Raw genomic sequence first — 19946 nt, 5'->3', positions numbered from 1 at the left:
CTAACTGGATTAATAAAATAAAGTTACAACATCAATTTATTTCAAGCCTTTATTCAGCAGAAAGTCGAAGATATCACAATCCAGAGATCAAGGAGAAAATTTCATAGTTCTGATAGAGGCAAAAATAGGGGATTGAGAAATCAAACCGTAATTTCCAGATCTGCTATATTCTTTTTGGAACATTGGCCTGAGCAAACCAGGGAATATTGGAATCGGTAGTATAGTTCTGAGCTTTAACTCCACCTTTATGACAGTAACAATAAGTTAGAATTAACTGCAACACATCCCAGATGAATGTAGTGACATAAGTGACTTGAAAGCAAGCAGTTTACTAGGAAGGGCAATGAAGCAACAGTATATTTACAGCACATTTTGCACATATATCAAATATAAAAATCATAAAAAACACTGCATGTTTATTGCATCTATGAAAAATATCCTCATTTGAAAGATAAAACTGTTTTCTTTCCTTCTTCCTATTATTACTAGAAATAGAACTTTGATTTTGACAACTTTTTATACTTTTTAATGTGTTTTGTTTTCTTACTGATAGAATTAAAAAGCACTGTAAAGTTCTTAAAAAAACTCGTTTCCTTTAATGTATGAAAAAGTTCACTGAAATTACAGACCTTGCTAAGACTTGTGCAGACTTGTTTATGCATAGTGTGATACCTGGAGTTTTTAGACCCCACACACCTATTGACACTGAAACGGAACTTAAACCAAGTGTCACGCTGTCTGCCCAGCTACCTTCCAGTAACACAAGACATACTCTTGGTCCCTTGTTAATGCTTCACTGAACTAATTAAAATGTAGAAGTAACATTGCACAGTGTAACTCTGCACCCATTGTGCACCCCGTGTGAAAAAGCACAACCAAAGGGGGAAAGGGGGTGCACTGTATCTAAGGCAATGCACCTTTTTTCCCTGTCACTTCAACATGTGTGAAACAATACTTTTTGTCAATCGCATGCAAACAACCTTGTGCAAAATTAATTTCATTATTTATTACAAGCTATTTGATCTACTCTGGTTACAGCAGACAGAAGTGGAGATGTCACTGAGTTAAAGGTAACCACAGGAGCTTCTGTTCTCGCTACGGAAACGCCATTGAATTGACACTGTTCTTGCTCTAACAATGTCCGCTGGGAAATTTCAATTGCTACGATAGGAAAGGTTATTAATTAGCTACATTAACTTTCTAGAGTTGTCTAAACAGTGCTGCTTATTAAATATCCTCAGGACTCAGGAAGAATTAGAGATGAACTTGCTACAACTTGATGGTCATAACATACTGCATTCCTCAAAACCTACTGTGAATCGCAACGAGTAAAAGAAGACAAGACATTAATAGAAGATAGATGGCCTGCAAGACGTGATTTTACCCAGATTAGTAGCTTCTTTAAATAAGAATCAGATCTTGAAATTACTAAAGCATACTCCTAACATTAACATGTGTGCACATACTTAAATGGATACACTCAGCACCCATGAAAGTATTCTGTGCAGGGCACCATTGATATTTTTAGATTCTTTTGTTCAAATAGATTTGATCCATCAAAGCAAACATGATAAGGGAAATGGCCAATAAAATTTATGATTTAGTAAAAATTATTTTGTCTCCAGTGTTTTATGCAAGATCTATATTCTTGTTTGAGAAAACTCCACTACAGCTACTGCATTAATTCAAGTCATTGATTCCAAATAGGAAAGTCCTGAGAGCCTCATGGATAATCTTTTAAGTCTAGAAACTGTCTATATGTATTCAAAAAAATTTTAAATCAATAGACAAATAGATGCATATCACTAAGACCCAAATTCTCTCCCTCTCTTTGAAAAGATCTTTTCCTTTCTTCCTCCTTCCCTTCCATGCTATTTGCTATAAATCCTGTGATTCTTGTCCTGCAAGAATAATGCTGGTGCTGTACCCCACACATGAGCATGAGTACACTTGTTTTATTTCAAACACCACGGAGTATCTTAGAAATAAATTTTCAAAATAAATTTGTGATAAATTTGGAGTCTTCTTTACTTGGCTCATGATACAGTAACATATCACTGCATGGCTATTTTTCCTGTAACAGTACAAATAAGCTTTTCTCATTATTATAGCTTTATTGTGTCAGGAACTGCACAAACAAGAAAAACAACTCTTGCTCCACAGCCCTCATTGCTCTGTAAAAACTGGAAATCTCAGCCCACCATGTTCCAAAACATAATCAAATCACTGTGCTTTACAGGAAGCACATATGATGACTTTGTGTTTCCCATGGACAGAACTACCCAGGTGATGGGAAGCACAAAGGAAAGAATGACTAGCCTTGAGTAATGTTCATAAGTGATAAAGCTATTGGGACTAAAGAAATACAGAACAACAGCAGAGTAAAACCAAGTGAAACAGAACTGACACACAGCTATCCTGTACTAACAACCATCCCCTCATTGCGCTTCACCTTCCCGCTCTCTTCCAAGTCACTGAGAAAAAAGTACAAAATTCTGAGCACCAAAGCGAAAGGCTTGTCCCTTTCATGAAACGTTTGGAAATCCTGAATTACATTGATTGTCCTGGAGGTAGTAACAGAGACAAGACAGAGTACGTGAAAACACTTCTAATACAGTAATTCTAAGATAAGCACAGTTAACGTTACCACCTTTACATGCACTAGAAACAAGTGCACTTCTGACTGCCAGAATACTGTTTCTCTTATTGCACAGGACTGTAGGGTACCGCAGCCTCTTGCCATGGGGGTTCCCAGTAGTTAGAAAAGATAAATATAATCTTCTATTATTAGTCACTACAAACATCAGTGTTGCATAGTACGACTCCACAACTGCGAAATAAAGAAAAATAAAATCCTTTCTGTAGAGCTAGATAAGCATCTGACTAGATAGACAGTTTGAGCTGTACTCTACTGCAGTTCAGTAGAGTACCGCTCAAGACAGCCATAGTATACCTAACATTGGTTGAAGAGAACACAACAAAGACTGTTTCAAAACACTTAAGTATGTAATTTTCCACTATCAAACTACATTCCTGAGACTCACAAATTACCCCTGAAAATCTCTAACTGTGTTAAAGTAGACACACAAGTAATTTGTTATATGGATCCTGGTTTTGGCTTTTTACATAGCAAGTATTTGTCATAGAAACTTAAGGATCACAATTACTCACAGATGCCACCGCTTACAAATGAAGGCTTGTTTGTATGACCCTAAAGGCACTTTCTGTGCCTACTCTCAGTAGTTGGTAAGAGAAAGTCTCACATTTTATTGGCCACAAACCCTCAAATTTTATTATATTACAGCAGCTCTAAGCCTTCAAGAATCTTTCATTCTTTTCTGTAACATGAAATTTGAACTACATCCAGATTTCCTTCTTAAATATGCACAGATATTCCCATCTGTCTGTCAACTACATCCATGTAGTCCTGGGCAGCAGAACCATAATTTCTATCAAAGTGCTTTGCAAAGAATTGGAAACATCTATAAAATTCATGTTACATGTTTATCTCAGAGCCAAATTAACTCAAATATGGTGGTACATTGCACACTGAACCATCATGTTTTAGAGGCAATTTCACTGCAATTCAAAAGAGCAAAGAGGTTTTCAGGAGTCAGATAGCTGAAATGGGTTTACAGAGGTGTGAATTGGCCCACTCTCCCTTTTTCATGGAAAAGCCTATGGAGATGGATGATAAAGAAATAAGCTTCCTCCTTTCACTGAAACACAGCCATACTTGGAACCATATCATCTCCCTCAGCTTCAACAAGGCCAGCATGAGGCTGCCCATTTCTAATACTCCTGTTCTCAGGCTCACCCACATGCCTATCCCACCAGCAGAACTAGGAAAGGAGGTTCAAAGAAACTTGCCTACTGGGGACGAGCACTGGGAAAACCAAAGAGCACCATTCTGCAGTGTTCTGAAAAACCATACCAAACCATCAGTTCCTTTTAGGGGGGAAGGGTGGGGGGGGAAGCAGGCAGCCAGGAATAACAAACAAACACACACACACACACACACACAAACAAACACGCACACATTTGCTCTAGGGCAGGCTTCCAACGACAAAGGCACAAATAGGAAGTGAGGTTTAAACATAGTAAGAGGAATGAACACCTTGGAGAAGAGAATGCCATCTAACAGGTATTTCCAAAATGCTTATCACCACATACCCTTACATTCATATTTATAATTACCTTCCAGTATGCTATCCCTACACCGAGTACACCTCACCTCTTTGACACAAGCTGTTCAGATCTATGCTTTTCTTGATCAAAAAACATTCTCACTACTTGTTTACACAAGTCATTAACTTCCTAAGGGTACTTTAAAACAACTATTTCTTTCTGCAATCCAGCTTCCTAAAAAGAACTTATTAAAATATATGGGATAATGTTAAAAAAAATTAACTCTCTCTGTGGATAACCCTGACAAGCAGAATTCTGATAAACACCAGACGACTGAATGTCAAGTTACGTAATAACTGCTTGCTCCTTTGTCCATCCAGTTCACCTCATCCTCCAAGAGACACTTCAGTTGTTTAATTTGAGAATATTCACTGTTACCCAACAATTTAACTATCAATTCAAGCTTCACTTCCTGTGGATCATTCAGCTGTGCATATCTGCACACTCCCCACAACTTCCAAACACTTTGGACTATTTCTACGTTTGGCAAAACATTTCTATATGCATTACAACATATAGGGATTCATTGTTGATTTGTTACTAAGTGTAACAGATTCCACAAAGAATACACTAATCCATGATAAAGAAAGTTCTACCTCCGCTTCCAAGAAAATGTATGTGGTCTGAAGGAGCTCTTTAAGCGGCAGCAGCAGATAATCACTAGAACTCTTAAAGCACTCTGCATCCACTCACTTAAACACAGCTGAACTATACAATAGACTGTGTTTCTAAAGCAGATGAGAGGAAATCAGTTGTTAGTAACAACTGTAAAACCAGACAAGGATAAGAGCTGGAGTTTTAAATAAAGTAGAACAGCACTGCTCTGAAAGTAACCTATTTCCACTTCCATAACAAAACTCAGCAACTGGGTATTTCCCAGAAGGATGCTGTTGGCATTTAAATAATTTAGGACAACTCTTCATTCTCTATCTTCTGTCTAAGGGCCAGACTAATCTTCCTACACTGAGAATTGAGACTTCTCTCCAGAGGAGTTCAGATCATTAAGTCATGCTCCCGTTGCCTCGCATTCCTTTAATAAGCCTGTCTTTTCCCACACCGACTCTGCCTTAAATTACACCAAATCAAGATTCCCTGGTTCACTCGCACAGAATCAGTACAGGATCAGAAATGTGGAGTAATAAACTCTATGCACGCACAACCACGAAATAGCTACTTATTTTCTGTGCTTCAGTTTCTACCTTGCTCAACATACTTTACAGGAATACTGTCAGTATTAGTCTATCTTAATTATTAAACTTTATTTAGATAGTAAAGGGCTTTTAGAAGATTATGCAAAGAATATATCAAAACAAAAATATTTACTGAAGGTTTGCTACCAACTGTGTCACATCTTGGAGCACAGTAAATTCACATGTAAGTGAAGTTTATAGCATGCTTTTGGAGTAAGCCTGTTTTTGAGAAGAAAGCTCAGTACCAGCAAGTCACCACTAGGTACATACATACTCCTTTATAAAGAGAGATCACATGAGAAGTTAACAGCCAGCTAGGGAAAGAAACAACAGCCATTTGTTGGGACACTCATTCAACCTGTGTAAGACTAAAAAAAAAAAGAAAAAAAAAAGAGTGTTTTTTTGTAGAAAGAGATGAAGAATGCTTTGGAAAAAGAGCTAAGTGAAAAATACATTACTTTCTTATGTTAATACCATTTACCAAACTTGACAGGCAGTTGTATTCTTTTGGATGTAGAGTCTTTTCAATGCACATGAAAAGCATTGTTACACTTTTGCATTGATGAAAGCAGATTACATCCCTTACAATTCCTTACTGGTAACTTTGTCTAATGAATAACAATAGTAAATCACAGTTTAAGGGCATTGGCTTTGCTGTGTGTTGGCTCTTTGAGAAACAAAAAGGGTATCTCAAGAAGAGGTTCAGTTCTGGGAAACAAGTATAAAGAAAACATGGAATAGTTCATTGTATCAGAGTTTTTCATTCTTTATCTGTTATTGATGGTAGATACATATACAACTTTCTAAAATTAGGGAGAAATTTCAAGTTGATAGAGATTACAAAACTGAAGAGTAAGGCTTATTTGTGATAAAGCAGATGTTGTGAAGACAGCATACTTGCAAATTCTTACACTGTTCATACTTCACTCTGATTGTTATCGACTTGACTATTTATCCCCTTTTCTTTCTGGATCATCTACAGAAGTACTCAGAGGCTCAGCACTGACATTACATGGTAACTTTCAGATGGAATCTGCCATTATCAGTGTTAGGGCACCAAGACAATGTGATTTCTCAAGACATTTGTGTATTCATTCAAAGTACTTGAGCTGGTTCAGTCCCCAGAAGGTAACTGGTTAGGCTTACTGTGCCTAAAGGCAGCCACACTGATGGCATTTCTGTTGGCCTTTGTCCTCACCACTGTACAGGTGTCACAAATGCTTTGGGTTTTTTGAATGCCACAACAGGTGATGCTTTATTCTGCATCTGAACAGTTCTAAGGTTCCAACAGCTATGGCTTTCCTTTTTAGGAAATGTAGCTGGGAGAGGAGGTTTCAATGCATTAATTCAGCTGTAAAATAAAGGGTAAAAAAATACTTTCGTTTTACATACATTTCACTCTATTAAAAGCCAACCTGATAACAAAATTCAGCACTTGCTCCTACAGCCTTTTTAAAGGGAGGCACTGTATTTTAAAATAGCAAAAAATGTGACACAGTATGGTGACAAGTACAAGATCAATGTCAGACATAATGCCTACATGTTCAAATTCCTATTTATCTGCCTTTATATAATGAAGTATATTGCTAATTTAAGTACATATCATTCCTGTTTAAGAGCAGATTTCCAGATCTGGGAGAAAAGCACTCCCAGGACAATGGAACTCTAAAGTGCAAATCAAACTCTGATTACCTGTCTAAATAAATTTAAGTATCATCAGGACCCTTCAAAAATACATCAAAGTACAATGTATTTCTGTACAGGCATAAAGGAGTTGCTTAGTAAGAATCTAACGCCATGATCCTTATGTTCAGTAATTTATACACCACATTCAAACAAGTTTAAAGCTAGTTCAGACCTCCTTGCAACCACAGTAACTCATCTCCCTCAAAAAAATTGTTTGATGTGATCATTTTAGCTGAGCAACACACATGCCTGAGAAACTGCATGTTTATTTCAAATTAGATACTTAAAGCACTTTATTGGCTCTCGAATGTGCAGTATGGTCAGTAAGACTTCAGATTAAAAACTTAAACTTAGCTTTATTTTAATCATCAATCATTTCTGAAAGCTTTTATATTTTATGCCGAATTCCTTCATGACCAACACTTTAAACTGCTATCTCAGACTTCAGATAGACCTCCTCTGCAAAGCTTCAAAATACAGATGGTTTCAGAAAACTAGTGAAAGGAAGTCAAACACAGACCTATTTAATTAATTTTCACATACATATTCCTGGCTCCCATGCTGTTACTTAACATTTTAAGACTGATGTACAGCTGAATATTTCAAGATATTAATTCAAAAAAAGTCACTATCAAGCACCAATAAAACTTTCTGTTCGCTAGGAGTGAGGGATGTCTCTCAACTCCCCAGCAATGACTTTGACTTTACTCTCTGGGCAGATTTGACTTCAAGGATGTCATCATTGTGTGCACTGCTGCTCCTACTAATCTGCACGATTAGGATAGCTTATTCCAGGAAAACTCTTCATGAACCTTGAAAGCACCTATATTGGGTTTACATGGCCAGGTTTTGGTAGCAGGGGGGTGGTTACAGCAGTTGGCTTTCCACAAGATCTGCTGGAAGCTTCCACTGTGTCCAGGAGAGCCGGGAGATTCCTCAGCAGATCACGGTGCAGCCAGCCCGTGGTGAGGCAGCTGTGCCCCTGCAGCCCATGGAGGAGCACAGGGATGCAGAGATCCACCTGCACTGGTGGAGGAGACCCACACTGCAGCAGGTGGATGTTCAGAGGAGTCTGTGACACCATGGGAGGCCCATGCTGGAGCAGGCTCCTGCCAGGGATCTGCAACGCCATGAAGAGAGAAGCTCACACTGGAGAAGGTTTCTTGCTAGGACTTGTGACCCTGTGGGGAATCCAGGCTGGAGTAGGCAGCTCTTTAAGGACTGCACCCCAATGAAGAATGGCCCATGATGCAGCAGTGGAGAAGTTCATGGAGAACTGTCTCTCGTGCAAGGAGCCCTACCCTGAGGCAGCAGGAGGACTCCTCTCCCTGAGCAGCAGCAGGCATGAACTGGGATGAACTGACCTAAGCCCTATTCCCTGCCTCCCTGTGCCACTGGTTGAGACAAGGTAGAGCTAATAAGAGGGAAGGGTGGGGGATGGTGTTTTAAGGTCTGTTTTTACTTCTCATTTTCCTGCTCTAATTTTGTTAAATGCAGTTAATATCTCTAACTCGAGTCTGTTTGGTCTATGACCATATTTGGTGAGTGAGCTCTCTTAAGGACCTTATCTCAACCCATCAGCCCTTTGTTATACATTCTCTACCCTGTCCAGTTGAAGAAGGGAGCTAAAGAGTGGCTTTTGTGGGTGCCTGGTATTCAGTCAGAATCAGCCCACTACAGCTCTACACACAAGCTTTGCAATTCCAACTGACAGTGGGGAAAGTGGACTCTGCTCCTCAGTATGGCAAGACAACAAAGGTATAGTTCTTTCCCTCAGGCCTTACTCATCTACAGTGTAAAGGCAAACGGCCTCTGTACTATCCCACATCTCCACAACAGAGGAGGAAAACTGGAAAGCTAGTATTGAGGACCTAAAAAGAGGTTAGTAACATTATCTCTCAACTGTGGTATATTGGATTGTCATGTGCATGAGAACTGTGAATCCACTGAGGCTTTGTTACTGTATGCATAGATGACAGACACAACAGATAATTTAAAATCTGGAATTGAAGTGAGACAAACTACACGACACCTAGGCAACAGGCACTGGAAACAGCATTAGCTGGATGAGCAACAACAGGGAGGTAGGTTATTAGTAGCTGGACTCTATAAATATGCAGCTCCCAGGCACATCCTCCAGTAAAGCTGCTGGAGTGCAGAAATGCCAAATGCCAGTATCAGCCAGAAAAGGGATCACAAAAATGGAAGCTTAAAAATATTGACAAAAAACCATTTGCTGAATTACAAAATGTTCAAAGATCTCTACTAGTTGTTTATTCACTTATTTGCTAAAGTACAGGTCAAATGCAGGAATCTAATGTTCCTGTAATACCCCTCTGCCTGAGAATACTTGGACAGCCAGAGATCAAGATCTCAAGCAATTTCCAAGCTCTTTCTGCATTCAAAACCTTTTCTTTCCTTGCCCATAAGAGTAACCTTTTAGACTGATTAGATGCTCACTCAGGCACCATAATACCCTCAAAATAAAAGAATGGTTCCTTTCCATCCCTCTATTTGCCCAACCTCTTACAAAACAGCTGTTCTTGTAGACATCTTGGCCTCCTATTCCACTCTGAAAAACATTTCTGCCACCTTTAGCTGTGAATGTGCCTTAACAAGATATCCCAATCTTTCCCTCCCTTGCCATGCCAGCTCTTCTGTCATCATGAATCTCTCCAACCACAGACACCAGCTGAACTTTAGCCATGGAACTGACTGGTTGTTCAGTACCTTTAGATAGGAAACATGACAAATGGGAGGCGCCCTGACAAGGAAGCTATTTCTGCTAATTATACAATCACCCAAATCCATCCCCGTCAGTGCTTCCAGCTGCAAGTTGCTGTGATCAAGAGTCATGTGTCTGATGTCATTCATCTTCCTGACTTAGGAGTAGACATCTCTCTCAGGTAACTTTAACTGATGTTTAGATCATGGAAAGGACATATGTTCTTCCTCCATACCTTTAAAAGACTAAAAATTGGAAAAAATGAAATATGTATTCTCTCAAGTCCAGCTACAAATATTTCAAAGTTGTTTAAACACACATTTTGAGTTAAATCCCTCTGCACTCTTCCTAAGCACTTCTCTAGAAGACAGCAAATGGAAAAATGCAATTCTTTGGTAAAATGAAGGTGCTTTTTTTGTTTGTAATATTGTTGTATTTACTATAAGTAAATACAACAATATTACAAACAAAAAACCCACCTTAATTAGGACTCTAAAATGAATCTCTGTTTGAAAATTACTCTGTTGAACTCTATGTGCAGGAAATAAAGAAAGGGAAGGTTAAATTCTCCACTTATATCTATGTGATAAGAGAAGCACATATATATGGATTTGTTTACTGCATGTGATGTATTCATTATCTCAGCTCTAGTTACTACAATATCCCTAATGGAAGCTTTTATTTGAGCTATTCCATACAATTTTCTAGAAGGAAAACACCCTACCAGAGAATACTAATTCACTGAATGATAATACACTTTGTGAAGTATAGGAAAAAAGATATTAAGCAAAGTCTTATTAAAATTCATATACAGCTAAAATCTAGAAGTCAGAGCATATGAATGTGTGTGCCTTCTCACTACAAGGCACATCAAACAAGATTTCATTTTTCTGTGGTACACTGCTTGCCTTCAGTTATTGAAAAGTTCTTTCTAAAGAAGCAGCTCCTTAAATGAGTAGGATCATTAAATTTTCAAGATACACTATTGACTAGAACAAAATTATTTCTAGTAACACTAGATATAAATTAGAAGAAAATATTATTTTTTCCACAAAGTAACTATTCTCACAATCCTGTACTTACAGAGGGACTTATCTCTATCTCCCAATACATGCATACAAAGCTGGAGTAATAAAACCAAGATACAGGACTCTCTAGCAGACTAATTTTTTTGTAAACTTTTAAATACAAGGAACTTCATTACAGACACTTTTACTACGTGCCAAAGTGCACTCACACTGCTTGTTAGAGGATCACTCTACTGTTATATGGCTACAACTGACTTTGCATGTCTGCTCTGGTTACCCACAGCCAGTCCCAGGGGCTTCCACTTCGCAGAGGAAACACCTGCAAGGTTAAGCAAAGGGTAGTCATGAATCACACACGATCACATGGGTGAAACATGCAGTTTCAATGTATATAGTTCAAATGTACTTTCCCCTCACAGAGAAACAGTGTCCAGGACAGTTCACTAGTTCACTTTCATTGCTTTGCGGAATTTATGATTTACTGAGTGTAACCACATTGAGCTTTCTTGCACAACAAAAAATTCCGTGACCAAATAAATGTACCTGGGAAAGTCCTGTAAGTACCAAAACTCACAAGATGCTTAAGTGAGAGACCACCTTGATTCAAGGTACTAAACCAAACTGGTTTGTGTGACTCCCTTCCCCCCTTTGAAACATGCTCTACTTGTAAGCTTTCTTAATTTTGGGGAGGCTCTAATTTTGCTTGCTAACTTCCTGACTAGTTACAAAAAGTTGCTCCTCACTAAATAGCTGAGAAAGATATACAGAAATTCCCTCATAACCTAAAATTCAGTGTCAAATAGAATAGCAGGGAAAAAAATTCTAGTACATAGCTATTAAATATGCTAGCCTTGATAAGAAGACACCACTACCATGATGACAAGGTATCAAAAGTTAACAGTATGTCCTAATTTAAAGCAGCTGTTCAGAGAAACAAGTCCAAACCACAACTTAGATTAGGGCGTTTTTGAAGCGTTTGCACTGATCTGCCAATTATGCTGAATTCAGTAGTTTTAACTTAGATACTCACAAGAATCAATAGTGTATATTTCAAAGCAATTGTAAAGCTCTGCATAATGAATCATCAGTGAAGTAACAACTGCATCAAAAAATCAAGCATAGGGAACAAAAAAGTAACACAGAACAACACAAATACTTCGCAATACTTCAGAGTATGGTATCATACAGCCTGCTATAAACCGGTCTGAGCATTTATTTCTACTGAGGGGATAAACACAGGAACTCAAATCTACAACCAAATTTTTTAGTACCCAATGCACTGGTACTCAGTGTTTTCTTAAAACCGTGTAAACTATGGAGGCTCAATTTTGCCAACCAATAAACACCTCAAGTAATAACTGGCACTGCAAAAACACCACAGCTAGTAATTCTGAAATGCATACAAGCTAAAAACATCCCAGGGTGTCAACAAATCACACTCTCTCAATTACTGCCTAGCTAGATATCTCAGCTGTTCCAGTATTTTAACATAATCATTAACTATCTGGGACAGTATAAATGGAACACTAAAACTAGAAAATGCAGAGACATCTAAGTTAACAAAACCACACTATTTACACAGTACAAACAGTACCCATGAATTTTTCAAAAACCTGTAAGGAAATTAGTGAATAACACTTAGTCAGTATGGAAATAATGTCTACACCTTGGGAAACTTGAGGAATTTGGTCAAAGGTATATTTTGTGTGAAGGAATGTACCTAATATACCAAAGGCACAAATTTTAAAAATTTGAGATCTGCTAACAAATCACAACAATGATTTTAAGTTTTAGCCAGACCAAGTACAAAACAATAAATATTTAGTGCTTAGTTGAAAATAATACTGATACAATTTACATCTATTTGGTATTAAAACAGCAGTGACTGAAGTAAATGAATCAAATAAGTTCACCTGTAGGGTCCTTCCAACACCAATGCAGTAGAGCTCTTCCTCTCCTAGCAGTGACAGAACAGATGAAAAAGCCATCCTCATTACATGCTCTGCTCTGATGACAGGAATGGAGTCAGATGGCTTCTGTCATGATTCTGGTTACAAGTACACCTCTGCTCTTTCTCTGGCTGACAGTATTCTCATTTACTGCATAATAACAATTACACCGACTACCTTATATTCAATTTTCAAACTTTTTGCTATGAAGTTGTTTAGGATATGGGGTTTTTTTCTCCCCTTGAATGAAAGTTGCTTTAAATATTATCCACATGACCTCACAGACATTTTGACTATAGATGCAATATTGGCTCTGAACAGTCAGTTGAATGTGTACATACTTGAACAAGTTGACATATGATTAACTTATTAGACAACATAAATTTCTACAGTGTTAAAATTAGGACATGTTCTCTTAAAAGACTACAAAACTGTTCTAATAAATTAAATGCAGTGGTTTTGCCAATAATAAGATTTACAGCTTAGCAAAATATCTGTTCAGTATATCACAAAATTTCACTAAAGACTGAAAGTCAAGAGTTTAAGATATAATAATTTATTAAGTCAAGTGATTCCTTTAGGACAGTCTGTTCTGGCTTTAGAGTTCAACTTCTTTAGAAAATTGAATAAACTGGCTGGCAGACTTTAATTGCTTACATGATTCAGGCTGTTATTTCAAACAAGGTGAATGAACCCAAAAACCTATTTATTCTTCCTCATTCACACCATCATTAGCAAACTGACACGCAAGTAAAGTTTGGGTCCTGACAAGTGAACTTTTATGACAATTCTACTTCTTCCTAAGAAGAATTTGGTCTTCCCTAAGAACCAAATGAAGTATGAGTTATATACACAGTATAGTTATCCCTTTCAGCAACATCTGTAGTACAGAAACCTGGAATGGTTCTAATCCAAAATTAAATGTTTTAAAGCTGATATAGGTGTTTTTCTTTAACAGAGTAAAATAATATCAGTAACACTGTAGTCTTAGTAGTCTAACATAAAACATTGTTTCAATCACAATTTTGGGGAATAATTCCTTTATGATCTCTACTAATGTTCAGTCATTAGTGCTTCCAAAGGAACCCACCAAACCAAAGACCAACCTAGAGATAAGGATAATTAAGACTGACCTTCTCTGATGCCATTTCTACCTTGGAACTCTTTTAGTGTCCCTGTCCTACTACTGTAAATATTTTTTTGATTAACATTTACACCTGGAAGTCAGAAGCAGGGACATTCATCTATTGTACCGCTGCACTGACTGCTACCAACTGTACAAAACTTTATAGAAATTGCCCGTAGTCTTCTGCTCAGCGTGACAGAAATTCAAATTAATATATCTGGGTGACAAATATAGTCAAGACTATATAAAGTTTGAATTTCCAGAAAGCTGAAGAAGCCAAATATCCATGTTTCCAGACTCAATTCCAAAGGAAGGCATGTCCTAACTTCTGCACTATACCAGCTAAGAGAGTTTTCATAACTCAGCCTCTGCTCTGAACACCAATCCCTCACAAACTGGTCCTGAAAGTGCCCCATCACAGTACAATCAGATATGAACCACCATCCTGTCAAGAATTAAATAAAAATCAAACAAAGTGGTAACATTACAAATTCAATTCTCTAACTGAAGCTCGTGTTACAGCAAAAACAAGAAATAAGATGAGCATGCCTGGAGGTACTTCAAACACATGTAGATGTGTCATTCAGGGACGTGGTTTAGTGATGGACTTGGCAGTGCTGGATTTGCAGTTGGATTCTATGATCTTGAAGGTCTATTCTAACCTACACGATTCTATGATTCCAAGATTTACTTAATTTACAGCTGATCAATCATGGAACTTTGGTTTGAAAAATACTTCCCTCAAGAACAGGACTGGTTTCTAAAGCAGTATTTTTTCCCCTAAAATAATTACTTGCACAACATATGGTTCTATTTTAAACTCAGATAACTGTTATAGCCTTTGAGATAAGCAGAAATGCCTTAATATTTGTCCCAGTAAAAGCTAGGCCAGGATTATATAGAGACACATAAAATCAATTACTTCTTGGATATAAAACTCTCAAGGCCAACAGGAAGGCTGGAAATATAAACCAAAAAAAATACTGTTGCCCAATGCCCTACCAAGCTGTAATTCTTGTTAGTCAGTGCTATTCCAATATTTCACTCATCAGTATTCCTCCTTCTCAAATTTTTATAATTACAGTCATCATCAGAAAGAAGGTTTGAAAAATTCACCAACTACAGGGAAACAGAAACATTCTCTGGAGAGCTCAATGCCCACATAACAACCTTGGTGAATTTAGTATTTTAATTAGCAGAAAATTCTAGACATTTTAGCTGTGCAACTACATAATGGAAGGCAACTGAAGTGATGCACCATTGCTTTCCCAGGCATGAATTTACCTTGGGTACTGCCTACTGCATTCAAAGCCTTAACATAATGATACCTGCAAGGCTCTGCCCAGCATCAACATTACAGTCCAGAGCTATGCTGACAGCAGTCTTGATCAAATTCATGTCAATACTAAAATCAGTTTGGAAGAGCAAAAAGCAGTTGTACAGGAAGTCAAAATGCTTTAACAGGACATAGCTCCCAGTCTCACTTTTTTCTCTCAAAATAAATAAATGGCTGAAATCAAACTGAAAGCTAGAGAAAGCTACACAATAAATGCTTGTTTTTGTTTCAGATACTATAGCCTAGGGACGTTAAAGCTCCTTTCCTTTGAGCAGTGAAGAATTTAGGACATTTTAAACAAAACCTGTTAAGAGAAACTAATTCCTCATGAGGATGAAGTGACACAGTATGCTGATCAAAATCAGAAGCACCTTCTCCTTCCTGGCAGTGGCACTAATGGATGGTGATGTGTTTCTTAGCAAGGCAGAAGAAACTTATGAAGCCTTCTTGGCTGAACTTTCAAAAGTTTTGATTAAAGGTCTGTGAATAGCGTTATCCAGAAAAAAATTTAATTTGGTTGGTTTTTCTCTAACAAAAGATTATGCTTGTGATTTAAGTTTTTGTAAGGGAAACGCTGACAGTAACACCTAAGTTACAGTATCACAGTTTGAAACTTTTTACTTAGGTCAGGCTGATGAGGAATATCACACTTATAATTTTGACTTTTAATTTCAATTCTGTGATGAATATAATAAAACCAGAACACTGAGTTTGTTAAAAAATCTTTTCACAGGAATTAATTTTTTAAGTACATTAACTCTGCAAACAGAAGAACAGCTTAATATATCGAAACTTGAGATTTTTGCTACCACTTCCTGCTCCACCATTAGCTAACTCCCTTTCAGTTGTGTTTGTAATTTACCTTTTGACATGAAATTCTTTTGCTTTACTTAATATGCATTTAAGACTAGTCAGTACCCCACTTTGTTCATGCAAATATACCCACTCAAAAATTAAACTTTACCAGTTTATCTATTTGGTTACAGGTACTGGCATAGCTGTAGCTCTGTCTGAAGAAACCTTCCTTACTCTTCTGCTCATGTAAATATGAAAAGGGAAACAATCCTACAAGATTATGTAGTACATCTACATTTTTAGAGTTTGGACTGATTGTTACAGCACAGGCATGTCCTGGACATAACACTTTGCAAAGGCAAATCTGAAATATCTTGATGTTCCAAATACAAGCTTGCTTTTTTAACAGTGAAAGAGATTCCAATTTCTGATGTTCAATCGTTTGTTTAGGGCAAAGGCATCTACTTCAGGAACTGCTGAAGCAGGGCCCTTGCTGCTGTCCTCCTCAGGGCAAGGCACATGCCCAGCTCTGTGCCAAAGGCTGCTTCTCCTGCTGGAGGCCCATGGACGCAACCTATGCTCCACTTCATAAAACAAACATAACTCCCTGAGAAAACATGAGACGACTCTCTTTGTCAAGCATCTGTGTTTTTGATCCGTCATGTGTTACTGGGCCACCTTTACACTGTAAAAACCAACCTCAGTACATTTACACAAATATTTTTCATTAGCAGTTCTGCTTTAAAGATGGGTTTATATCCAGGAATGAAATCCTCTCCGGGTATGAACTGCGGATAGGCTGAGCAGAAGCAAAGGTCCCTGGAAGGTCTTGCAGGCCTGTGCTGATGTGTCACAAACTCATCACCAGTGCCAGCCCCCGACTCCGCGGCCCGGAGGGGCCGCCCTGCCCCCGACACCAGGCCTCGTCCGCCCCGGCCGGACGTGGAACATCTCCCAAGCATCCATCCCTATTATCCACAGGCGGCGATTACTCGTGACTCAGAGGATTTGGGGCTGGCTTGTTTGTGCGGCCCCGCGCCAACTCCGGAGTTCCCGGCACCGCACATCTGCGGGAGAGCAAGCCCAGGGCAGCTGGGCCAAATCCCAGAATCCCGGCCGCAGTTTAAAGGACTTCCCAGAGGAGATTTCCGTCCATCCCCACAAATAATAAATAATTAAATAAATTAACAACACACAAAAACCCCCAAACGAAACAAACAAAAACCCCCGGAGCGTATTTTGGAGCAGTCGAGTTCGAAGGAGGAGACGGGGCTGGGGGCAGAGAAGGGAAGTACGGGGACAGCAGCCGGCCGTGCCGGCGGTCCTGAGCGGCTCCAGGGACCCCGCCGCGGCCGGCCGGGAGAAAGGCCGCTTTGTTCCCCCTCCCCCGCGGCCGCCTCCCGGCCCGCGAGCCGGCGGCGGACGGGCGGCGTCACTGCCCGGTACCTACCGCAGCAGGAGACGACGAGGAGCAGGAGTTGCGCTGACCTCCAAGCCGGGGAGCCCTCCGCGCTCCCCCAAGGGGCCATAACACCCGCCCGCGGGGAGGCGGCGCGGAGCCGGAGCTGCCACCGCCGCGCCCCCGACACGGAGCCGGAGCTGCCGCCGCCGCAGGAGGGGCCGGCGGCGCCTCGCCCCCTCGCCCGCCGGAGCCGCCGCCTCGGGGAGCGCTAGCGGCCCGCACGCCTCGGCCGCCCGCCCGTCCGCCGAGCCATGAGCCGCCACCGCCGCCGGCCTCGGCCTCCCTCCCCGCGCGCCGCTTCCTCCTCCCGGCTGGGCTCCGCCGCGGCTGCGCACTGCCGGCACGAGCGCATGGAGCCGCTCGCGGCAGCCGCGGGCCGGGCGGGCGAGCGGGGCGGAGCCTCGCCCCCAGACGGCCGGGGCGGGCCCGAGCAGCGGCGCTCGGCTTAGCGCCGCCCTGCCCGCTCCTCCGGCTCCTCCTTCGGCACCTCCTCCCTCCCCTCCCACCCCGTCGGGACAGCCGCCGCCGAGTTTTGGCCCGCCCCGTCCCAGCGAGGCAGCCGCCGCCAGCCGCGGGGGTTGGGGCCGCATCCGGAGGAGGGAGGGTGAATGTGCCGGCGGCTGAGCAGCCCCGATCCCCGGCCCACACGGGACACCCCAGTGCGTGTTTGAGTGCCCTGGCTCTCCGCCCTGGCTAAAACTGCCTGAATCCAAGCGCAGTCTGTAAAGCACAGGGGTACTCTGGCAGCTGGCGGCTGCTGTGCTTCTGACCTCCAAATCTGCATTTCAACAGTGAGACCGAAAAATTACCGTGGGAGCACAAAAAGCACAACTGTACATGCAAAATTATGGACCCCATATGAATTCCTTGTGACACTTCCTGTTCGATTACAGTTCCTGTTTTCCTGCTGCATAGTTACCTGTTGTCAAAAGCAAGTGGGATTCACAGCGCAATTTTGATTTTTTGCTTTAATTTTGCCATGCCTGTTGCAGACCATGAGAAGTGTTTATTGACCCTGTTCCACTAGAACCATATTTTTGGAATAACAAAGTATTGCCATTCCTGAGGAAAGCAAAACTTACTTTGGTAAGGCTTTACAACTACACCTTGAAAGCAGACGTGTTGAGTCAGACCGGAGTTCTTGCTCCACAAGTGGTCATTGCTATGGAGAGCACTCTATGCTATTCTTCTCATTCATCGCAATTTTTTATAGAATCATGAAATCATTTTGGTTGGAAAACACCCTTAAAATCATTGAGTTCAACTGTAAATATAGCATTGCCAAGTCCACTACTAAACCACGTGCCCACATGCCACATCTACAAATCCTTTAAATATCTCCAGGAATGGAGAGTCAATTACTTGCCTGTTACAGTGCCTGACAAGCCTTTCTGTGAAGAAATGTTTCCTAGTACACAGTAACTTTTTCTGTCACAACTTGATGTCACTTTCCTTCATTTATTGTTCTGTGATTTCTCCTGCATTTGTTTCCAAATCCCCATCTATTTGGGAAGGAAGAGAAATATGTTGGGGGATGTCTCATTTGAAAAGGAGGAGATGTTTGTTCAAGGGTGAGCATTGGGATGAAAATTCAGCATCAATAATTGTCATGAAAGAAGGAAGGGAAACCAGCCAAGCATGAATTCTTTCCAAGTCTGGGAAGTTGTGGTCCAGAAACACCCTGAGGTGGCATCATTGCATTTAACAGTTCTTAATGGATCGGTCTTCAGTACATTGGCCTTTACTCACTGTTTGAACGTATGAGTGTTCATCTCTCCAAAGCCGTGAATTTGCACACAAAATTAGCATTTCATGGAAGAAGAATACACAGCCTATAGTTTTATAAAAATATGTAAAGCATTCACAGTGGCTTGGTCAACAATCTTTTAGGTTTCTTTTTACGCACAAGTCTGGCTAACTACTTCAGTGAAACCTCAGGTAGTCTTTATTTCATGCCCTCTATCCCATTTCTTATTTATTTTTAATTATTAACAAGGGTGCACTGAAGGGATGCTCAGGAGGTCTGGTCTATAGCTTCTGAGAGAGGCATTACTGCTTTTATGAACAGACACCACACAAAACCTATGAACATGCAGGGACTTCTAACCCTTCCACAGTAATTACAGCTGAAACAGGGGTGTGATATGATTCTCTTTCCATAGATTTTAGTTGCATAAAAAAGAAGACAACACTAATTATCTTTTAAGAATAAATGCAATTCCAAACAACTCAAATATCTCTGTTGGCAAAACTTCTTTCAGCCTACTCCACAAACAAGTGGCTGCGCTTTACCATGTACCCAGGTCGATCATTCATGACGGAGAGCAGAGCATCTACCCCTGGCATCAGGGGCTTAATTCCAACATCCTTCTTAAAGATGCAGAGTGAAGACTAATATGCAAAATAGCCTTGCCTCAGTACAGTACTAAATGAGCTTGGCAAATTATTGGTGAGATACCAA

At 40.2% G+C, this 19946-nt stretch overlaps 1 protein-coding gene across 1 annotated transcript in view; it reads right to left on the bottom strand.

Annotated features, from left to right (window-relative positions):
* The window catches only part of LRP12 (LDL receptor related protein 12), a 49771-nt gene extending 32156 nt beyond the window's left edge, over positions 1–17615 (bottom strand). Inside the window, exon 1 of the mRNA XM_063171062.1 lies at positions 17474–17615. Coding sequence (XP_063027132.1) covers positions 17474–17552 — 79 coding nt within the window. The 5' untranslated portion in view covers positions 17553–17615. The remainder of the gene's footprint in view (positions 1–17473) is intronic.
* Positions 17616–19946: the final 2331 nt, after the last annotated feature.

The sequence above is a fragment of the Melospiza melodia genome, chromosome 1, assembly GCF_035770615.1.
Source record: "Melospiza melodia melodia isolate bMelMel2 chromosome 1, bMelMel2.pri, whole genome shotgun sequence".
In the NCBI taxonomy this organism is placed as follows: Eukaryota; Metazoa; Chordata; class Aves; order Passeriformes; family Passerellidae; genus Melospiza; species Melospiza melodia.
The sequence above is the reverse complement of the archived record's forward strand: the minus strand, read 5'-3'. Positions and strand labels throughout refer to the sequence as shown.